Raw genomic sequence first — 19730 nt, forward strand, 5'->3', positions numbered from 1 at the left:
TCCAAAAAAATAACAGTACTGCAATTTGCAAAAAGAATGCTATAATTTTAAAGCAAACTTATGCTATTTTTAGAAAAATAAAAGAAAGAATGCTCTTTCAAGAAATGCAACAACAACAAAAAAGTCTATTCAAAAAATAATCACACTATAAGCATAATAATTTCCATGCGCATCAAAAAATTTGAATTCTTTCAAATTTGAATCTCATTATACAAAATTGTCCAAGCATCTCAAATTTGAAAGATAATCCAAGAAATAAATATTATTATGACATTTTCAATTTAGCACATCTTCAAACAAATATTTTGGATAACCATTTCATTTTCGTTTTGATCGTTTTTGAGATCTTGCAAGTTGGTCTGCCTGGTCGAGAGTTGAATCAACCATCATTTGAAGTGCTTCCAACTTTTTCTGTAACTTCATAGCCTCTTCGTTCATCAATGTTGCTTCTTGATTCAATTTCATAGTAATTGCTCGTTGCGATTCAATCTTATCCCTCTGTTGTTTTCTCCAAGATGAATATGGAGAAGTCTCTGAATCAAGACGACGTTGAGGAGACGCTGAGAATGTTCCGTCTCTTCCTGTTGAAGTTCCGTGAAGTGATGGCTGTGTTGTGACAGATAGAAAAGAATGCTTTGGAGTTGACATCGAAGTTTTCGCTAAAGAGATACTTGAAGAAAAAGAAGATGGCAAAAGAGGTGCTGTAGCAGAATATTTGCTTTGTGGAATTGGTGAAGTGTTTGAGCGGGGACCCTTTTTTGTGATTCCAAGTGATATGGATCCAAGATGGGGCGGAGCAGCTAAATCAATAACACTTCGATATTGAATCGTACAATCTTTATAAAACTCTGCAAGTAATGATTCAGGAAATGTTAAATTTGGATCTGTCGGATCAATTGATGATGTTTCGACTGATGATTTTATTTTGAGGTGATGTTGAATCCCTCCAGGAATCATTGTCAAATCTATAAAAGGGGCAACGTTTTCAACTCCAGGGGTTCCCCACGGATCTTCACATGGTGAACCAGAATGCGACATTCAATTATGACAACGCCTTATATGAATTTAAGAAACGAAAAAATATTTTCAAAAATTTTGATACTGATCCATACCATACCACATAATTCCAAAACAAAAAGGGGCATGTCCGACAAAACTAATCATTCATTGACATGCATCTCACCGTTGGAACGCACTATTTATGAACTTAATTCTGATATCCTTGAAGAATTAGTCAGAGACAATTCATCGATGCTCAAAAAGTATCCTATCTATTTGTGCTTTTGTAACGATTGCTACGGGGATGATACGGATTCATTTCAACTGGCAAATGTCGATGGAATAGGACAAGTTATTCAGCCCCAATTTATCAAAGAAATGGATTTTAGGTTTGATATTTTTACAGTTTTTCTGGTTTTGTAATTTCCTGTTGTTATCTTTAATATTTTTTCAAACGCACTTTTTTCGTTGATTGATAAATAGTGAAAATAAACTTACACAATTTCAAGCAAAAATTCTTAGTCGAAACAAAAAAGGAGAGATGAACGGTTTCCCGAAACTTCGGCGACTTTGGCTTGACGATAACTTTATTTCGCGTGTTTCATTTGATGGGCTTCCGAAAGTCGAAGAATTATATTTGTCTGGAAACCCTCTTCACAGACGTCCAGCGTTTGATGGCCTTCTCTCGCTTTCAATTTTGAATCTTTCTGCATGCCAACTGAATGGATCAATAAAGCCTTTGCAAAAGCTATCATTATCACTTGTAAATCTTAATTTATCAGATAATTTATTCGATTGGAATGAACAAGCTTTTCAAGAGGTTTGCTTTTTTTAAGCATTGTGCTTTTTATCAGATTATATTTTGCATATATTTCAAGAATATAACTGTTTTATCCCATCTCAAAAAATTAGAAATACTTTTTCTTGTACCAAACCCTTTTACTGAATTTTATGAAGGGTGGGTGCAGCATGTGTATCATGCTTGCAAAGACGGTAGATTGAAAATGATGGATGGGATGGACGTCAAAAAGTCAGACAAGAAAAAAGCACCAGAGCCACTTGTTTTGACAGAAAAAGGTAAAGAAGCCATTAATGGCAGTGGGGGAAAGAAAAAGAAAGAAACTTTGGTTTCATCCGAGGAGTCATCCTCATCCTCATCCTCATCCTCCTCCTCATCATCATCCTCATCCTCATCATCATCTTCTTCGGCATCTCCTCTTCCTTCATCTTCTTCATCTGAATCTTCTTCCTCCTCCTCTTCGACTATTGCTGAGCCTTCTTCTTCGTCAAGTAGCCAAATGCAAAAGGAAGAGACAGGTCCAGAAAAGAAAAGTGATTCAGTTGATGAAGATGGTCAGCCATCAAAGCAACAAGATGGGAAATCCTCATCTGAAACAGCTGAGAGCGGCAAAGTGACAGAAGATGACAGCGAAGCACCAAAAGAATCAAACGAGGATGCAGATGAAGGAAACGAAGAGAGCAGCAGAGCAGAAAAAGCAGACAACCAAGCACCAACACCTTCTCCTTCTGTTGTTCCCACGCCCATCCTACCTTCCTCACTGGTGCAATCAACCACACAACACGCCCAACAGAACTCGAACTGTTTTGTGTTTGCTGATTTTGCAGCGATTGTTACACGCTGCTTCGAGCCAGGTGCCCACCCAGTTGCCCAGCTGGACCTTCTGAAGCGCACCATCGACCGCTTTGCTTCTCTCCCGCGCGAAAACGTGCCGGCTGCGCTGTCTCCTTCAGGAACAGCGTTGGAGCAGCGCACAATCGACTTCGGTGGCGTTGACCCGCGTGCAGCTGCTGAAGAGATTGTGGCGGTGATGGCGAAGCTGATAGGGACAACCACACAAGAGGAGGTGAAGAAGAGGTGTGTGGAGTGTCTGGCGGCGCTGATGGTGCAGCTGATGGTTGAGGTGCAGAAGGAGACAGAAGACGTCGGCAGATTCAGCGAAAGAGAACTGCGGCTGAGAGAGAGACAGAAGGAGAACACAGACGTGGGGCTGTTCATTGCCCGGGCTGTGGTGAAGAGAGACGAGGCAAACACGCACACACAGCCACTTGCAGAGTTGACTGCTCTTCCTGTTCTTCAGTTGATGGAGAAGCAGATCGAGGCAACTCGCAGGCTGCGCGATCTGCCTCAAATACAGCTCACCCACCAGCCTCTTCCAAAACTTCCATCGAAATCCAAATCTTCTTCTTCTCCACCGTCTTCACCACCTGCGAAACAAATTCCGCCTTCTGCAATGCCAAACCAGCAGTTAAACAAGCCGTTTAATCAACAAGTCGGTGGCACTCCTCAGCCAGGAGGGCAACCACCACAGTTTCCTAACCACTTTCAGCAGCAGCAAATATCTCCTTTGTATCAACAACAGCAGCAGCAGCAGATGAGGTTCAATCAGGGGAGGATGGCAGCTACCCCTTCGCCTATGCAGGGAATGCGCTATGGAGCCCAGACACCACAACTCAATGGCGGGGCAATGATGCGGCCTGCTTCGGCTGCTCCTTCGTTTCCCGGTGGCTCTTCTGCTTCTCCAATGCTGCCTAATCAGCCTGGCTCGAATTCTGCGAATCAGACTCCTTCTCAGCCTCTTCTTCCACCTATGCCAAAGATATCGTTCTTTGGCCACGAATGCGAGTGGAGTGCGACCGATCGGCATTTTCTTTCCCTCATTGCGATCTTGAAGCCTCACAGACAGGACTGGGAAGGGCTGAAGAAGAGCTGGGAGTGGAGTGGAAAGGGGGGAGGTGCTGGAAGCACAGTAATCGGAGGGGCTGGAGTGGGTGATAATGGAAACAGCAGCGGAAGTGGAAGCATCAATGATTTTGTTGAATATTCTCCATTTCTACCGCCAAAGGAGAAGAAAGACGGAGAATACGGAGCATTTCAGCTGTATCAGCAACAGAAGCAACAGAACCAGCAACAAGAGGGACGAAGAGCACCCCGATCGCGCTCAGCCAGGCAGCAGTCAGAAGCAGCAGAGAAAGCGAATGCGGCCGAAGCAGACGAGTTTTCAACGTTCACAGCGCCGATTGTGGAGAATGTGCCTACGTTTGGTGGGGTGGTGCAACTGTCGCTTGTGATGATACTCGACTCGCTGCTCCGAAAGGAGGTGAAGAACATCCTGCCTGACAGCCTGACTGTCCTGTCGCTTCTGTGCGAGGTGCGGAACTTCATCGCCATCACCCCACGACTCACGTTCCCTGTGTTGCTCTGCTCGCTTTTCAACCAGCTGCTCCCTCTTTCACCTGACAGCCAATTGACACCGCTGCACAAGCCGCTGCTGCATGCCATCGCTGCAGTTGCAGCTGATCCCTTAAACGCTCACATTTTTGCTGCAAAGGGCATCCATCGCCCACTCTTGCGCTATGTGGAGCTGCTGGAAACAGGGCACGTACTTCCTGCATCTTCTATCCCAGCTTCTTTTTCTGCCTCTGCTTCTTCTGCTTCTGCTTCTGCTTCGTCGTCTTCTTCAGCGCTGTCTCCTTCGATTAGCAGTGCTGCAGACAAGTATGGTCGATTTGAGTCACTTCTGTTTGTGAACCGCGCAGACATGAGCAACTTGGCTGCTCTTGTGATTGACTGTCTGTCTGGTCTGTGTGCCTCTCCATTCATTCAGAGAGACTGCGCAGAGGTTTCGTCTTTCTTCCTGAAAATCACAGAAATTGTGCAGATGGCTGCTCCAACACCGCGTCTGGCTGCCAGCTGCATCAATGCAATGGTTGCTCTGATGAAAGAGAGCGTCGAGTTTCGTCTTCCTCCTCATCTGATGAAGGCAGCGTTGAGACTGCAAGCTGCTTCAAACGCTGCTGCAAATGCATCTACTCAATCACAACCACAACAGCAGCAGCCACAACAACTGCCACCATATGGACAACCAAATCTCCCATTCAATCGGCAGAACACATCCACACCACCGCTGGGGATGATGCAGATGAGAGGTCCCACGCCTTCTCTTCCGTTTCCTCCTCGCTCACAGACAATGCCACCACTGCTTCCACAACAGCAACAACTGAACGGGAAGCCATCTCCTCCACCGCCAGGTGCTCGATTCACTCCTTCTCCACTTGCAATGTCTTCAGCACCATCTCCTCCTCTGGCAGCACAAGCACAGCGAAGTGCTTCTTCAGCAATGCAGAAAATCGGACCAGATCATCAGCTGACGTTTGATAGAGTGCTCACAGTGACTGTGGATGGCTCTCTTCTTTTTGACTGTGTGGATGGCGAGAGAGGAAGGCAGATGCTGCTCAATCTTGTGCTTGAAGAAAGCGGACGCTACAAGCAAGTGAGAAGGAGAGGAGGAAATGTTGCAGGTGTTCCGATGGAGATTGCCAATGTTGCTGCAATGCAAAGAACTGCGAGTCGAATGAACGGACTGATAACACCTGGATTGGGTGCCACTGGCGCAGCAGAAAGAGCAGGGAATGTGGCTGTGGTGGGAGCAGGTGGAGAGATTGAGAGGTCAGTCAGTCGTGTTGGAGGAGGAGGTAGTGGTGGAGCAGATAAGATGCAGAGAGCGATGAGTCGAATGGAAGGAATGGTTGGTGTAGGGATGGCGGGGGAGATGGAGCGTGCAATGAGCAGGATGTCGACTGTGTCGATGGCAGTGCAGCAATATAACGATGAGTTCGATGATGATTTTGGAGGATTTGACGACGGCACATTCGGAGAAGAGAGAGGCAACGCAGAATCTGTCTCTGCCGATGACGAAGTTGCAGTTCCTCCGTTTTCATCAATACACACAGCCTCTTTCATTGCACTGTGCGATGCTCTTCTGTCACTCACAGTCTTTTGTGCAAACAAAGCCCGTCGCAACCAGAAGGCAAAGCAACTTTGCATGAATTCTGTTCCCACACTGCTGAAAATCTACACAATGCCATCTCATTCTCTAAAGCTGAAGATTTTGGGGGTGTTTTCATCGGCACCTTCTCTTTTGACTCAGCCTGATCAGATTGAATCACTGGCAGCACCATTGAAGCTATCATCGGTTGGAGATTTACTTCAAGGAAGAACAGAACACATTGTCATCAGCATCCTTCACTTGCTCAGCCGCCTCCTTATTGATCCAGATGCTGCTTCTGATGGATGCAGCACAGCAGTCAAAAGGGACAGATCACAAAGCGGTCGAAGTATCAATCCAGAAATCCAGCGTTCTTCCACTACAACCAGTGCGATGCTCTCTTCTTCAAAGAGTGGAAAAAGCTCCTTGTCTCGCTCGTCAACTGATCTTAGCACATCTCCTTCTGTCAGCCCATCTTCTTCTCCATCACCTTTGTCCTCATCCAATCATTCATTGCAGCATCCGCGCAATCTTTTGATGACTGATCGCTTCACCTATCTTGTTGCTGATGTGATCAACATTCTCATCACAAACACTGCACGCACAGCTGACGAGACAGACAACGTGAAGAAAGTGCTCTGGTCAGCGGCACTCAGCTTCCTCGCAGCTGCTGAAGAGAGCGGATGGAAGGAGGCGAAGCGGGAAATGCTGCGCAGCGGCAGGTGTCTTTCGCTTGTGGCGCAGAACGAGGTGAGATACGGCGAGGCAACCGGCTGTCACATCGAAGACACGCTCATTGGAGATGACATGGATGCGCTGCTGACTGCTTTCCAGACGCTTCCATCAGCTTCCTTTGTGGCCTTCCGATTTGCACGGAGAATTGCCCATCTGGTTGAAATGCCACATCCTCCACAGCCTTCGCTGTCGATTGGATCGCTGGCACCGCTGCCGTGGAAAGCAGACGCAAAAGCTGAGTGTGAGTGGACAAGCGTGCTGGGAGAGGAAGACTTCAAAGACGCTCCGTCTCAAAGTGCTTCGTCGTCTTCTGCAAAACGAGCAGATGGAAGCGATTCTTCGTCAAGCGACGACACCTCACCGGCTGCAGTGTTTGCACAGCTGCATGCGAATCAGCTTGTGTTTCTGTCTAAAAATGGGCTGCAGCTGATGCTGTCCTTCTTCAATGCACATGCATCCACAGCGGCATCTCCGCTTAAGAGGATTGTGCCGTACAAGTGGAAGACGATGGTGAACGAGACTATAAATGCGTATCAGGAAGAAAGAGTTCATCAGGCGCTGAATGCAAACAACGAAAGAAAAGACAGAGGAAGATCGATATACCACTCAAATAGCAAAGTTTCTTCATCTTCATCTGCATTTTCTTCGAGCATTTCATCAAACATGCAATCACATTCACCTCAGAATCCTCCATCTTCCTTCTCTCAAAATCCAATCTGCGTCAAAACCTCAACCAACTTCTCTGCTTTTGCCAATGCTGCCTATTCAGGAAGATATCGAAATATGGCAAACTCATATTCCTCTCCACAATTAGGATTAGCTCCTCCCACAGCGCCTGCACCCACAGCTCATGTCAGAAACTCCTCAATCGGCTCCTCTTCAGCCGCGGGTCAATCAATCGATGTGAAATCTGGGTCAAAAGCTCCTTCATCCTTCTCTTCCACAGTGATCGATTTTTCATCTGCTTCTTCTTCTGCCTTGCAGACAGCTTCCTCGTCAGCCTCATCCATTTCATTGATGCATAAACCAGCTTCGGGTGATTCGCGCCATCAGTCTGGTGTGAAAGTGCCGTGGAAAGTGGCATCAAACAAAGGGCTCATGGCGCTGATTAAGTCATCTGTAGTGATTCCAGAATTGGATGTGGAAGGGTCGAGCCTTGTTGTGGAAGACGATCTGTTTTCCATCGAAGAAGGCATCCCTCTCACTTCTTCCAGAGCTCCTCCTCCTCCGCCTCCTCCGCCAGCATCAACTCGTCCTTCGCAAGGTTCTTCTGGGAAATCAGCTGAGCAGAATACTTCAAGCTATAAAAAACCAATAGCATCACCTGGTGCTCCGTTTGATATACAGTCCAGCACGTCTTCTTCTTCAAAAGGGAGCCAACAGACATGTGCGTCTGAAGATGCGTCAATTGCACCATACATTCCTCCTCCTCCGACATCCTTTGCGCCCACAAAAGAAACGCGTGCCCCAACAATTGAGGTGGAAACTGTCCTCCGCTGCTTCTTCAATCTTCTGAACTATTCTCTGCCTGCACAGCACGATGCAGCACACTCTCAGCTCCGCTCTGCTTCTCTTCTGGCGCTTCTGTGCTCTTCTGCCTTTGCACACGGACTGCTCACACTCAACTATGGTTCTCGTGTTATTTCTGTGCTGTGTGCCATCTTCAGACTGCCATCGAACGAAAGCTGTGAGAAGACGATGGATTCTGTGGAGTGTTATGATGTGATTGACACGTTTCTGAACTGGCTGCTGGAGATGTTTGAGAAGGCAATGACTCCAAATCCATATGTTGCCACGTCTTCGTTTGCATTTGGGGTCCAGCTGGGATCGTCGGTGGAGGTGGAGAAGAGGAGGAAGCAGGATATTCTGAAAAGATTGATAGAAGAAGAGAAAGCAACGAGAGAGAAAGAAGAGGAAGAGGAGGAAAGGAGGAAGAAGAAGGAGGCAGAGAAAGAAGAAAAAGCAAAAGAAGGCGAAGGAGCAAAAACTGAGGAAGGAAAAGAAAAACAAAAAGGTGAAGATAAAAAGGAGAGTGAGCAAGAAAATGATTCAGATGCACTTTCACAGGCAGATTCAAAGCCATTCGATCCTTCTGCTCTTCTTCGCCAATTGCAGTTAGCCGAAAAAGTTGTGCAGATCCGAACAGAAAGAGAGCCAGACGAATACGGACTCGATGCATCCTCTCCCACTCTGATGACTGCATCCACTGTGTTTGTCCTGAAAGGCGAGAGTTCCGATACCCGCTCTTCGCTTGCACTGCTAACTTCTTCTTACTCCATTTACTCTCCTCTTTCTCTTGCTTCAACAGACGCTGCTCAGATGCCTCAGTTTATCAACAGCCACTCAGCTGCAACTGTTTCTGCGAAATCACTTGCTGTTTCATCAACTGGAAATGTTGCTATATCTCCACCGACAACTCCACCTTTATCACATTCATCGTCCTCTGCTCTTATACCTTCTTCTTCCACTTCTTCTCTTTCCTCCTCTCAGTCCTCTTCGTCGCTGTCTCATCTCCATCCTCTGCAGCAGACTGTGTTCATTGCCCCAACCTCTCCCTCTGCCGTGTGGTGTGTTCATGCTCTGCGACCAACCTGGCAGTCAAGCATCGACGAAGAGCTCCTCATCTCACAGGTTGTTGAGCTGCTGTGGCTGTTCATCACACAATACTCTGCCCTCCCCTTCCACCCCGACCTCTCCATTTCTCAGTTCTGCCTCACTCGCATCTTTGCCAGGGTCTTTCCTCTCAAGCGTCTGGGCTTTGTTCTGTCGCTTCTGTTCCACGAGTACTCGCGAATGGGGATGGGCCTGCCAGATGAAAGAGTGCAGCTGCTCCACACAACACTCATGCAGCTGGAGTGGATCATTGTTGAGTATGTGCGCATCCACCCCAGCGAGCGCCATCGCGTGCTGGAGATGCTGACAAGAATGGAGAACGGGAGTGGAATGAAGCTCTCACCACAGTTTGTGAACGATTTGATTCGGAGCATCGAGCTCAGGCTGCTCTGTGTGAATGTGCTGGTTCCGCTCACACGCTTTGTCATCAGCAAAAAGGAGCAGGAAAGCATAACTGTTCTGAATCCACTGACTTCTTCAAAGGGAAAAGACAAAAATTCATCATCATTATCTTCTTCTTCTTCTTCACCTTCCCAGCAAGTAGCTTCACTTCAAGAACAGCCAAAGGACCTCACTTCGTCCATTGCGCGGAAAGTGTCACTGATGTCAATGGCCTCGTCGTCTGGCACGCCTTTCATCACTTCTCGCACCCTCGCCTCTGTTGCCCCCTCCCTCACATCCATCACATCTTCCCAATCTTCTCTTTCCTCATATCGCCTTAATCCCCAAGCATACAACCCTTCCGGCTCATCCGCTCTCTCTTCCTCTGCCTCTGTTGCTTTAGCCCCGACGCCTTCCTCTTTCCTCTCTTCTTCCTCTCCAGATATCCCCACATATGCTGCCACGCTGCAGGAGCGTGTTCTTGCTGCTGCATTCGGCATGCTGTACACCTGCTCAACCGACCCCACCTCGATCGCTTCGCTCATTGCCTCGTCTGTGTCTTCTTTCCCAACAGACTCATTCAAATCCATTGTGATTGTGACGAATGAGAATATTTACGTGTTCCGAGTGGCTGAGCTGGAGGAAAAAGAACAGAAGCGCAGAGCGTCTGCAGTTTCAGATGGGAAAGCACTCACTTCATGCAATTTGTTGAAAGCCGCTCAAACAGCATATAATTCATCATCATCGTCTTCTTCTTCCTCTTCCTCGTCTTCTGCTTCTTCTCATTCATCTCAACACTCTTCTCCTGCTCCATCTCAGTCATCTGATCATCCAACAGTCGATTCAATTCTTTCCTCGTTCTCTTCATCTGCACTTCAGAAAACTCTTTCTTTGCTCAGTTGTGGCGAAGATCCGTCTGCAAACGATGCCATGCTGCTCCAACTTCCTCTAATTCATTTGGTCCACCGAATAAAACTGACTGATGTCAACGCTGTTGTTTCTTCGTCCTGCGGACAGCGTCTGGGCGTGCGCTTCAAATGCACATCACTTACTTCAACTCTGTTTTCTCATTCTTCAACTTCCTCCTCCTCCTCTTCTTCTTCTCGATCGGTTCTTCCTTTCTCCGCTTTCCACCTTCATTGCACTTCCTGTTCCCCCATTTCTGCTCTGATGTCTGCTCTTCGTGACTGCTCGCATCTGCGAGGCTTTCCTGTTATGTCTGACCGTCTCATCCACAAGGCTCTTATTCCATTTCTCGCTCTTTCTTGTCCCGCTGCCCCTGGCCTGCAAAGGCAGCGTGAGCGTGTTTTGTTCATTGGCGAGTGCAGCAAGCTCCTCTCAAAGAACAAAAACCAGCCGAGAATGCTTGTCCTGACCACACACAGTCTCTTTGAGTTTTCTTACGCTGAGAACAATTGGCTGGGCTCTCCTCAGAAGTTCTTCTCGCAAAATAGACAGACGCCGCTGACTCTGTTTTTGGAGACTGAAATTCAAAAGGCTTCGATGGAGGCTACAGAAGGGGCAGTGCGCAGTGCTAGCAGCTCCTCATCCGATTCAATTGACAGGCCTCCTTCTCCTTTGAAGCAACGTTCTGGAACGACTCCAACGCCTTCACCTTCCTCTTCTCCGTCTCCTTCTCCCACTCCATCTCCTTCTCCTCCTTCCTCTCCTTCTCCTTCTCCCTCTGGTGTTATATCCAGCTCAACCACTTCATCTTCCACTCATTCTTCCACATCCCATATGCATAAGAGATCGACCAGTAGCTTTGGCTCTCCCTCTGCCTCTGCAAAGCCACAGCTCCGCTGCCCGCACTGCAGTCTGTGTCCAGTTGAGAATGACTCTCTCAGCATTACTGTTATCATCGATGCACCTACACGCCCAGCTCCAGAGTGTACTACATATCGCTTTAGTTGCTGCTTTACGTTGCATTCGTTCATCGCTGCTTTTCGAAATAGAATTGCTGTGATGTGGAACGAATCGATTAAAATGTAAAGATGCTTTTCTGTTTCTAGTTGTGATTCAAATTTTTTGTTTTTATTTTCATTGCTTTTTTGAGAAAACGAATTCGTTTTTTAACATCTTAAAATAATTATTTTCTTTCTTTCTTTCTTTCTTTTTGATGACAATCTTAATTTTGTTGTTTTTTACAAATTCTTTCATTATTTTTTTACAACTCTGAATGGCATAAGCTTTCATTTTTCTTTTGAAAAAATAAATAGCTGTTTAATGATTATTTCTCAATCCCTCGTGTTTTTCACCGAAAATCGAAAACAAAAATCTATAATGCAACAAAATAACAGTCCAACGTAACTGGATTTAGTAAAGACAGATATTTCCTCGTGAAATGAATAAACAAATGAAATATGAAGAAATAGTTAATAAGATCTTTCTAACTTTTCTGAAACAATTAAAATGATAAAGCCACCAAACAGAGAAGCTTACATTTTCTATTGTTCAAAAGTTAAGTAGATGGTTAATTAAATAAAACAAAGCGTTATGAGCAGAGAGGTGAAGATGAATTTTTACCCTGGACCATCACTTTGTTGCAAACGTTTTTTCCTCCAGCTAGAATTTCTGCATAATCAATGCAATATTGTGGTTGGCAAACTATACACCTTTTGTAAAGCGGATGCCAAAACCCAGTTTTGCTGCATATTTGTGGATAATTATTTTGCAAATTGAACAAAAATGTTTCAAAAATTTTTGATGTTAAAAAAACAGCAAACCATCCCACAAAATCATCAGCAGGTACGTGAGTTGAAGTTGCAATTCCAACAAGTCCAAAAAGAATTGGTAAAAGCATTACAAGTAAAAGAATGAAAAAGTTTTTTCCCACAATGTTCTTTTTGTAAAGAAAGCCAAGTATAACAACTGGAACTATCATTGTAAGAACGGAGCCTGCTCCAAGAAATAGCTGATAGTGTGCCTTCACTCCAAACGGGATTGCAACTCCAACAGCAGCCTTTTAAAAATAACATTTTGAAGAAGCAATAAAATACTTCAAATGCAAACCACAATAAGCACTGATGCAGCAATAATGCTGAACATGCACTGCATTTTAGCTTTTTTCTGATCCAAATCAATATATGGCGCTTTCATGAAAATGAAGAAAAATTACAAAAGATGGGTGATCAAAAATTATTTTTAATAAAAGTTATTTTTTTAAAAAACAAAAATTAAAATACAACGTTGTTAGAATTTAGTAGTTGGTTCTTTAGCTTTTGTCTTCCAGCCACCGACAAGCCCAAAAAGATTTGACCAACTTGGTTTTTCGCCCTGCTCGATAGGAGTTGACTCGGTGGTAACTGGAATTGGTATCAATGAAGAAGGAGAATTAAGCTGGAGTTCCTCTTCAATGTCAAAAGATGCAATTGTCCTGGATTTTGTGGATTTATGACGGATGTGCGATTTTGTCTCCTCCGAAGCAGGTAGTTGACTTTGTTCAGAGTTTATCACAGAATTCAAGCCGGATTCAGTTCCTGAAGGCACAGAGCAAGACGTTGCCTGCGGCGCAGTCGAAGACTGAAAGATCTGTGGAGAAACTTGGTCAGCGCCCGGAGAATTCGGAATCTCAGGCGAAACGAGCGAAGGCGAGCACGAGCTTTCCCTGCGGCTGAGAATCACAAACCCTTCTGTTTCTGTCTCAGTCAGGTTTTCCTCATCTGAGTCTTCAAACTCGTCAGCTGTCATTCCTTCAGTCAGCGGCGTAAATCGCCCGTTCCCGTTCTCATCAGCATCGTCTTCCTGCAAATACTGCAGCTCCCTCAATCTCTCGATTCTCCTCTTCTCTCTTTCTTCTCTTCTCTTCTCCCTCTTCGCTTTCCTCTCCTCTTTTTCCCTCATATCTTCGCTTCCCTCGCTCGCCTCATCTGCTCCTTTCCCTTCGCTCACTGGCGTGCTTGCAGCAGAAGGCGCTGACAGTGACACAGTCACCGACGCATTCGAATCAACATCAGAGCTTCCAGCAGCAGCAGACAAAGAAGAAGATGAAGTTAAAGGAGAAGAAGAAGAAGAAGAGGCTGTTCCTTCAACAACTGCTGCATCTGCTTTTGCCTCTCCTCTTTCCTTCGGCCCAAACCCAACCATCGCCATGATGTCTGCCACTGATGGCACTCTCCAAAACCCTCCTCTCTTCGGCTGCTCCAGTGACTGCCCCACTGCTGCCTTTGGTGAAGGGGAAGGCGATGGGAATGCAAACTGCTCTTTCTCCTCTTTCTTCTTCGCATCTGCCTCTCCTCCTTTCGCTTTCTCTTTCTCTTTCTCCTTCTGATTAACCGCCGAGTTCAATGGCAATCCTTCCAGTGCCGCAATCAACGAAAGCGTCCTCGGGTCATACAGAATGTGCATGTGACTCGTGCCTCTGATCTCAAACCTCGCGTCTGCCCTCATCCCATCATTCGCAGACGAAACACACGGAACCGACCTGTCTCCGTCAATCACTGTCCACAGAGGATCCTTCACCCGCGCCTCAGTCACATCTGCCTCGCAGTTCAGCTGCATCTCGGGCTTCTCTGAGCCGCTGTCTGCAATGATAAGATGCCACGTGGTGGGCTGACCCGAGGCGAAGATGTTGATGAACTCGAATTCTCCCTCTGGTGGAAAGACAACAGGCAGCGTGCGCGACTCATCCACCCGGCGCCGAATCTCGCGATAGTCCGGGTCCCTCCACAGCTGCTGGCCGTGCAGCACCCGGAGAAAGCGGTGGAGAGAGTGCTGCCGAAGAGACGGGTGGAAGAAGCGGCTGTCCACTATGCCATACACACGCGCCTGCACAAGAGACTGCAGGTTCTGCGCAGAGGGAGAGGAGAAGAGGGAGGAGAAGGTGAAGGAGAATGTGGCGTTCTTCGGCTTCTTCTTGGCTAATTGTGTGGATTTCTTGTTGTTTGCTGCCTTGTCTTTCTCCTTTTCTTTCTCCTTCTCTTCCTCTTTCTTATTCATCTTCTGTTGCTGCTGCTGCTGTTGTTCAGATGCATCTGCTTGAATATTCATTGAATTCCCCTCGTGTTCTCCCTTCTTCCCCATGAGGATGTTCCAGATGCCTGACTGCTGGGCAAATGACTGGAAACTGCGGGCATATGCTGCAAGTGAAGGAGGAATGGCAGAAGTTGAGAGGAAAGAGGAAGAAGCAGAGGCAGCTGCTTCCGCTGCTGCTGCTGCTGCCACATTCACACTGGTTTCTACTGTTGATGCTAATGCTGTTGAGAGCAATGTGGTGTTGTCTTGTTCTGATGATGATGACGTTGTTGTTGTTGATGATGAAGGTACTTCTGATGTTGAATCTGTTGCTTTTGATGCTTCATCTTTCTTCTTCTCTCCTTCTTTCTCCTTCTCATCCTTCCCCTCCATTTCTTCTTTCTTCTCTTCACTTTTATTACTGTTGCTACTACCAGAATCAATGCTGTGAAATTCCGTTGGGCGTATTTCAGTTGCGGAGGGGAAGAAAGGCAGCAGCCTGCACTCTTTGAATGAATGTTTGTGCTTCTTCGGCTTCGGCGGGGAAGTTGTGGCAAAGAGAGAGGAATTGGAGGCGAGAGAGAAAGAGGAAGAGGCAGAGGAGGAAGAGGAAGAGACATAAGACAAGAAGGAAGAAGAAGAAGAAGAAGAAGAAGAAGAAGATGATGATGATGATGATGATGATGATGATGATGATGAAGGTGCTGCTATTTGAGAAAGAGGAGGTGGAGACAGAGAAGAAGGAACAAGAGTGTGTGTGGATTGTTCGGATTGAGGAGAAGAAGAAGGAGAAGAAGAAGGTGATGATGAAGAAGGAGAAGGAGAAGGAGAAGGAGAAGGAGAGAGAGAAAGAGGAGAAGGAGAAGGAGAAGGCAAGGAATTTGAAGGGGAGATGACAGCAGGGGAAGGGGTGGTTGCATTGAGAGAGATTTGAGAAGGAGATAAAGTGGAAGGTGTTGGAACCTGAGGAATAGAAAGTGAAGGAGAAGAAGAAGAAGAAGAAGAAGAAGAAGAAGGTGATGATGATGATGAAGGAGAAAGAGAAGAACATTGTGTGTCAAGAGTGCTTACAGCAGAATTATCTGACAACACAAAAGAAGATGATGAAGAAGAAGAAGAAGAAACAGGAGAGGAAGAAGGAGAAGGAGAAGAAGGAGAAGGAGATTGGAAGATGGGTGATTCTTGTATCAGTTTTGGCAGAATTAGGTTTCCTTTGGCGTCTTTGTGCATCCAAACAGAAGTTTGAGAGGCGCATGCTGAAAATGGCTGGGTTGGGCAGAGAGAAAGGAAATCGCTGAAAGAAGAAGAAGGTTGAGAAGAAGAGGAAGATGATGAGGAGGAAGATGATGAGGAAGAGGAGGGAACTGGAGATGCACCAGATGAATTGGCAATAGAAGACAAAGATGAAAAGGCAGCAGCAGCAGGAGAAGCAGAAGCAGAAGCAGAAGGCGAAGAAGAAGAAGAATTCGAAGGCGAATTTGAAGGCGAAGAAGCAGAGCTGAAGTATGCCTCGCAAAACGAGATGAAATTAGCAGCTGCAGAAGACGTGGTCTGAGGGGTGTGTTTTTTGATGTGTGAAGAAAGGTCAGGCTGAGGGAGAGGGTAGCCAGGGCGGAATTTTGAGTGGAGAGGAGAAGGAGCAAACTGAGAGGAAGAGAGGAAAGCTAGAGAAGCAAGCTGGGAGAGGGAAGGGTTGGGGAGTTGTGGTTGAGGTTTGGTGGAGAGAGGAGAGGAAGAAGGAGAAAGTGAAGGAGAAGGAGAAGAAGGAGAGGTTGATTCAGTTGATGTTGATGCAGTTGTAGAAGAAGATTCGGATTCTTGTGGAGAAGAAGAGGAAGAAATAGAAGAAGACGAAATATTTGATGTTTGAGCTGTATAATTTGGTGGAAGCAGTCTTGAGTTCACAAATGACTGAGAGAAGCGAGGGTGAATGGTGAAGACGGTGGAGCGTCCGCTTGGCGATTGAGGAGGAAGAGGAGAAACACCTGGAGAGGTTGAAGAAGAAGATGATGAAGAGGAAGAGGAAGAAGAAGAAGAGGCAGCGCTCAATTGTGACGGAGAAATAACGAAAGGGGAAGGGTCGTTGATGGAAGCAGAAGAGGAGAAAGAGGAGACATGAGAAGTGATAGAGAGCCCACAATCACACAGATAGCACTTCATTCTGTTGTGCATCTCGTCCTTCTCATTTGCTCCTTCTGCTTTTCCATCTGCTGTTATTCCATTCCCTTCTCTACAAACTTTGCCATTGACTTCACAATTTTTCTGCTCTTCTTTCCTTTTGGCTGCAATTGCACGTAGAGAGCGCCGGCTAAACAGAGTATTGTCCAAAATGTGTGGCATGATATCCACTTCGCCTTGGTCAATCTTCTCCTTCAGCCGCACCTCGTCCCCAGCCAAGTCCCGCTGGATCCTCTCAAGCACTCTCAACTGCTCAGAAGAAGAGGAGGAGGAAGAAGAAGAGGAAGAGGAAGTATTGGAATCATTAGAAGAAGTACATGAAGCACCAGAACAAGCTTCGGTGCCTTCCTTTCGATTCTGAGCAGAGGCGTCTTTTTCGTCCCCGCTTTCTTCCCCTTTCATGTTCTGAAGGTCTTCTTCTTCTGTCCCACTTTCTGTGCATTCCTCGCTGGTGTCGTGGCGTTTCAGCCCCAGTTTGCTTTCCTTTGCAAATTCATTACCCTTTTTGCTTGAATCCTCCTCGCCATTCCCATCGCTGCTGCCTTTGTCGCTACTTCCCTTCGTTCCAGTGAGCCTTTTCCACAAGCTCTGCTGCTGTGTGTCTTCCTTTGGCTTCTTCTTTTTGTCCTTCGCTTCGTCTGCTTTGCCTTTCGCAATGCGTCTGCTTCTTTTCTTCCGTTCTTCCAGTTTCGACAGCCATTCTGCTCTTTCAAGTGTGTCCAATGATTCAATGCTGTCATAATCTGTGCTGATCCCTCCTTCTTCGACCTGCCATGAGTACCATTCAAATTCTTCTTTGTCTGTTTCGTTTCAGATTCGGAAAATAAGATTAATTCTGGTTGTTGAGAATAAACAAATGTTTCACACTATGATATTTTACTGCAACTTTTGGAGAAAACGGGAAAGATGGAGGCGGGAAAAACCAAAAAGTGAGCGGCATTGTCAACTGAACTGTCTGAAACAGTTTTGGATTCGCCACAAATGATGGAAGCCCAAAACTATATCCAAACATCAATGCACACAATGTTCTTGTTGCCCCATGAAACGGACATGCAATTGCCATCCAACGCTTCACAAATTTTCTTAAATGCTCCGGCGAATGCTGGACATAAGACCTAAATAACAGTCCTCCCATGCTGTGCGTGATGACTGTTATTTTTTGATCACCACATGAATGATAAGCCTCTTCAATACGAGAACGAAGTTTTTCTTGAATCTTAATCTGATCAGGAACTTGACGCCAATCATACGGATATCCCCATAATGAAATGCCAGGCTTGTATCCATTTTTTAAAAATAAGGAGATGATGTCATGAAAATATGCTCCCACACTAACAATTATTAATTAAAAAAAATGAAAATAAATGAATAATCTGATAAAAAGCTTTAAAAATGTTAATACTGCATCGGAAGTGGGTAGTCTGGTATGAGATTATCAATTGCGAATAGTCCGAAGTTTGTATCTGGAGGTGAAATCTCTACAGACTAAATAAAGTTAAAGTTTAAATTTTTTATATGCAACAAAAGTAACCCCACAAAATTACAAAACCAAACTGGATCATTTGACTTGAATTCGAAAGTGACAGGATCTGCTTGACCTAACATGTTTTGTTCAAGCAATGAACTTCCGCCAAAGAGACGAGGCCAAACAAGTTCCGTTTTCTTTGTTTCCTTGTTTGTTGCATGAAGAATACTTCCTATAAAAAATTCGAATAAAAACACACAAAATTCAAGACAAACCCCCTAAACCAGGAATTAACAGAACAGAGGAATGTTCTTTCTCCATTAATAATTTTATGGGTGTTTCAAAGAAAAGTTCCTGCAACAAAGAGATCATCGCTTATGCATTCACAGAAATATCCATCAACTTTGTCTTGTTCAAAAATAACTCATGATATTTTAAAAATGTCGTTTATTTATTTCCAAGAAAAACACCTTATGTCAAACAAAAAAAGGTTATTCTCATTGAAAAATTAAACACCTTTAACATTTTCAAATATTTCTTTCGAGACGTAATGTGTGATTTTGAATAAACAGTTCTATCAACCTTCCAGGTCTAACAAATAACCTTGTATTTTTTCCGTGACAAATTGAGACAAATAAATAAATAAATAAATAAATAAATAAATAAAAAACAATAATGACTTCAACAAGCCAAATTACTTTTCAGTTAACAAATTGAATGAAATTTTTGTATTTTCAAACCGAATTTATTGATTGAAAAAATTGGATTGCAAAAATTGTTATTATTAAAAAATCGCATATCAATGAATTTCATGCAATTAAATGAAAAATGAAAAAGCATTTTAATATTTCAAACCTTCAGCTTTATTCTTTTTTGGTTGATTAACATATCGTAACATTTAATGACCACATTATTTTTAATTGACTAATTGAATTGCTCAATGAGTTACGCATTTTTTTTTTCTTATTTGGAAAACGAATAGTTTTGAATTTATTAAATTGAGTATTTTTAAACAAAAAAATTGTTTGTGAAAAATTGGTTTTTTGTTGAGTGTCGGAAAGTGATAAAAATATAACATTCAGTCAATATTTTTAAAAAGGATGAGAAATTGAATCCCCTTTTTTTATTTGTCAATTAACATGAAATTTTCAGATTTCTCAGAAAAAAATCATCTTCATGGAAATCGGATAATTTTTTGAATTATTTAACCTCACATTGTTTGATTATGCATTAAAAAATCAAAACTTATTATTTGTATCAATTTCATAAACTAAATTCAATAATTATTCATTATTAAATAAATCCATGTATGTTCTTTCTGAATTCTTCAATTGTTTTTTATTGTTCATCTGAATATGTTTTTCATTAATGACATATCATGATTTTTTTCTAATGCATAATCAAACAATGTGAGGTTAAATAATTCAAAAAATTATCCGATTTCCATGAAGATGATTTTTTTCTGAGAAATCTGAAAATTTCATGTTAATTGACAAATAAAAAAAGGGGATTCAATTTCTCATCCTTTTTAAAAATATTGACTGAATGTTATATTTTTATCACTTTCCGACACTCAACAAAAAACCAATTTTTCACAAACAATTTTTTTGTTTAAAAAT

General features: G+C 44.3%; 4 protein-coding genes across 4 annotated transcripts; 1 reads left to right on the forward strand and 3 right to left on the reverse strand.

Annotated features, from left to right (window-relative positions):
• Positions 1-45: 45 nt before the first annotated feature.
• MONOS_6543 (uncharacterized protein) lies at positions 46-1108 on the reverse strand. Its single transcript, XM_067876781.1, has one exon. The coding sequence runs from the start codon at positions 1036-1038 to the stop codon at positions 319-321; it is 720 nt and encodes a 239-aa protein (XP_067729558.1). The 5' UTR covers positions 1039-1108; the 3' UTR covers positions 46-318.
• A 35-nt stretch (positions 1109-1143) lies between these two features.
• MONOS_6544 (uncharacterized protein) lies at positions 1144-11746 on the forward strand (the record flags this gene model as incomplete). The annotated part of the gene is made up of 3 exons (XM_067876782.1): positions 1144-1388; positions 1483-1819; positions 1878-11746. The coding sequence occupies 3 exons, from the start codon at positions 1144-1146 to the stop codon at positions 11505-11507; spliced, it is 10212 nt and encodes a 3403-aa protein (XP_067729559.1). The 3' UTR covers positions 11508-11746.
• Positions 11746-12637, reverse strand: MONOS_6545 (uncharacterized protein). The gene is made up of 3 exons (XM_067876783.1): positions 12528-12637; positions 12242-12477; positions 11746-12163 (listed from the first exon to the last, which is right to left on the reverse strand). Exons 1-3 carry the CDS (start codon positions 12612-12614, stop codon positions 12010-12012), a joined length of 477 nt encoding a protein of 158 aa, XP_067729560.1. The 5' UTR covers positions 12615-12637; the 3' UTR covers positions 11746-12009.
• Position 12638: 1 nt separating this feature from the next.
• On the reverse strand, positions 12639-18432 carry MONOS_6546 (putative phospholipase A1; the record flags this gene model as incomplete). The annotated part of the gene is made up of 5 exons (XM_067876784.1): positions 12639-17446; positions 17514-17977; positions 18049-18131; positions 18201-18343; positions 18387-18432. 5 exons carry the CDS (start codon positions 18430-18432, stop codon positions 12708-12710), a joined length of 5475 nt encoding a protein of 1824 aa, XP_067729561.1. The 3' UTR covers positions 12639-12707.
• Between the last annotated feature and the right edge of the window lie 1298 nt (positions 18433-19730).

The sequence above is a fragment of the Monocercomonoides exilis genome (assembly GCF_001643675.1).
Source record: "Monocercomonoides exilis strain PA203 chromosome Unknown scaffold16-1735695, whole genome shotgun sequence".
NCBI classification, from domain to species: Eukaryota; Preaxostyla; order Oxymonadida; family Polymastigidae; genus Monocercomonoides; species Monocercomonoides exilis.

Bases quoted from the DNA above. Each gene is read 5' to 3' on its own strand.
- MONOS_6545 (XM_067876783.1), bottom strand. From the start codon at position 12,614: ATGAAAGCGCCATATATTGATTTGGATCAGAAAAAAGCTAAAATGCAG. The intron at 12,478-12,527 runs GTTTGCATTTGA...TATTTTTAAAAG, and splicing joins CTGCATCAGTGCTTATTGTG to GCTGCTGTTGGAGTTGCAAT. The intron at 12,164-12,241 runs GTTTGCTGTTTT...ACAAATATGCAG, and splicing joins GCTGATGATTTTGTGGGATG to CAAAACTGGGTTTTGGCATC.
- MONOS_6543 (XM_067876781.1), bottom strand. From the start codon at position 1,038: ATGTCGCATTCTGGTTCACCATGTGAAGATCCGTGGGGAACCCCTGGA.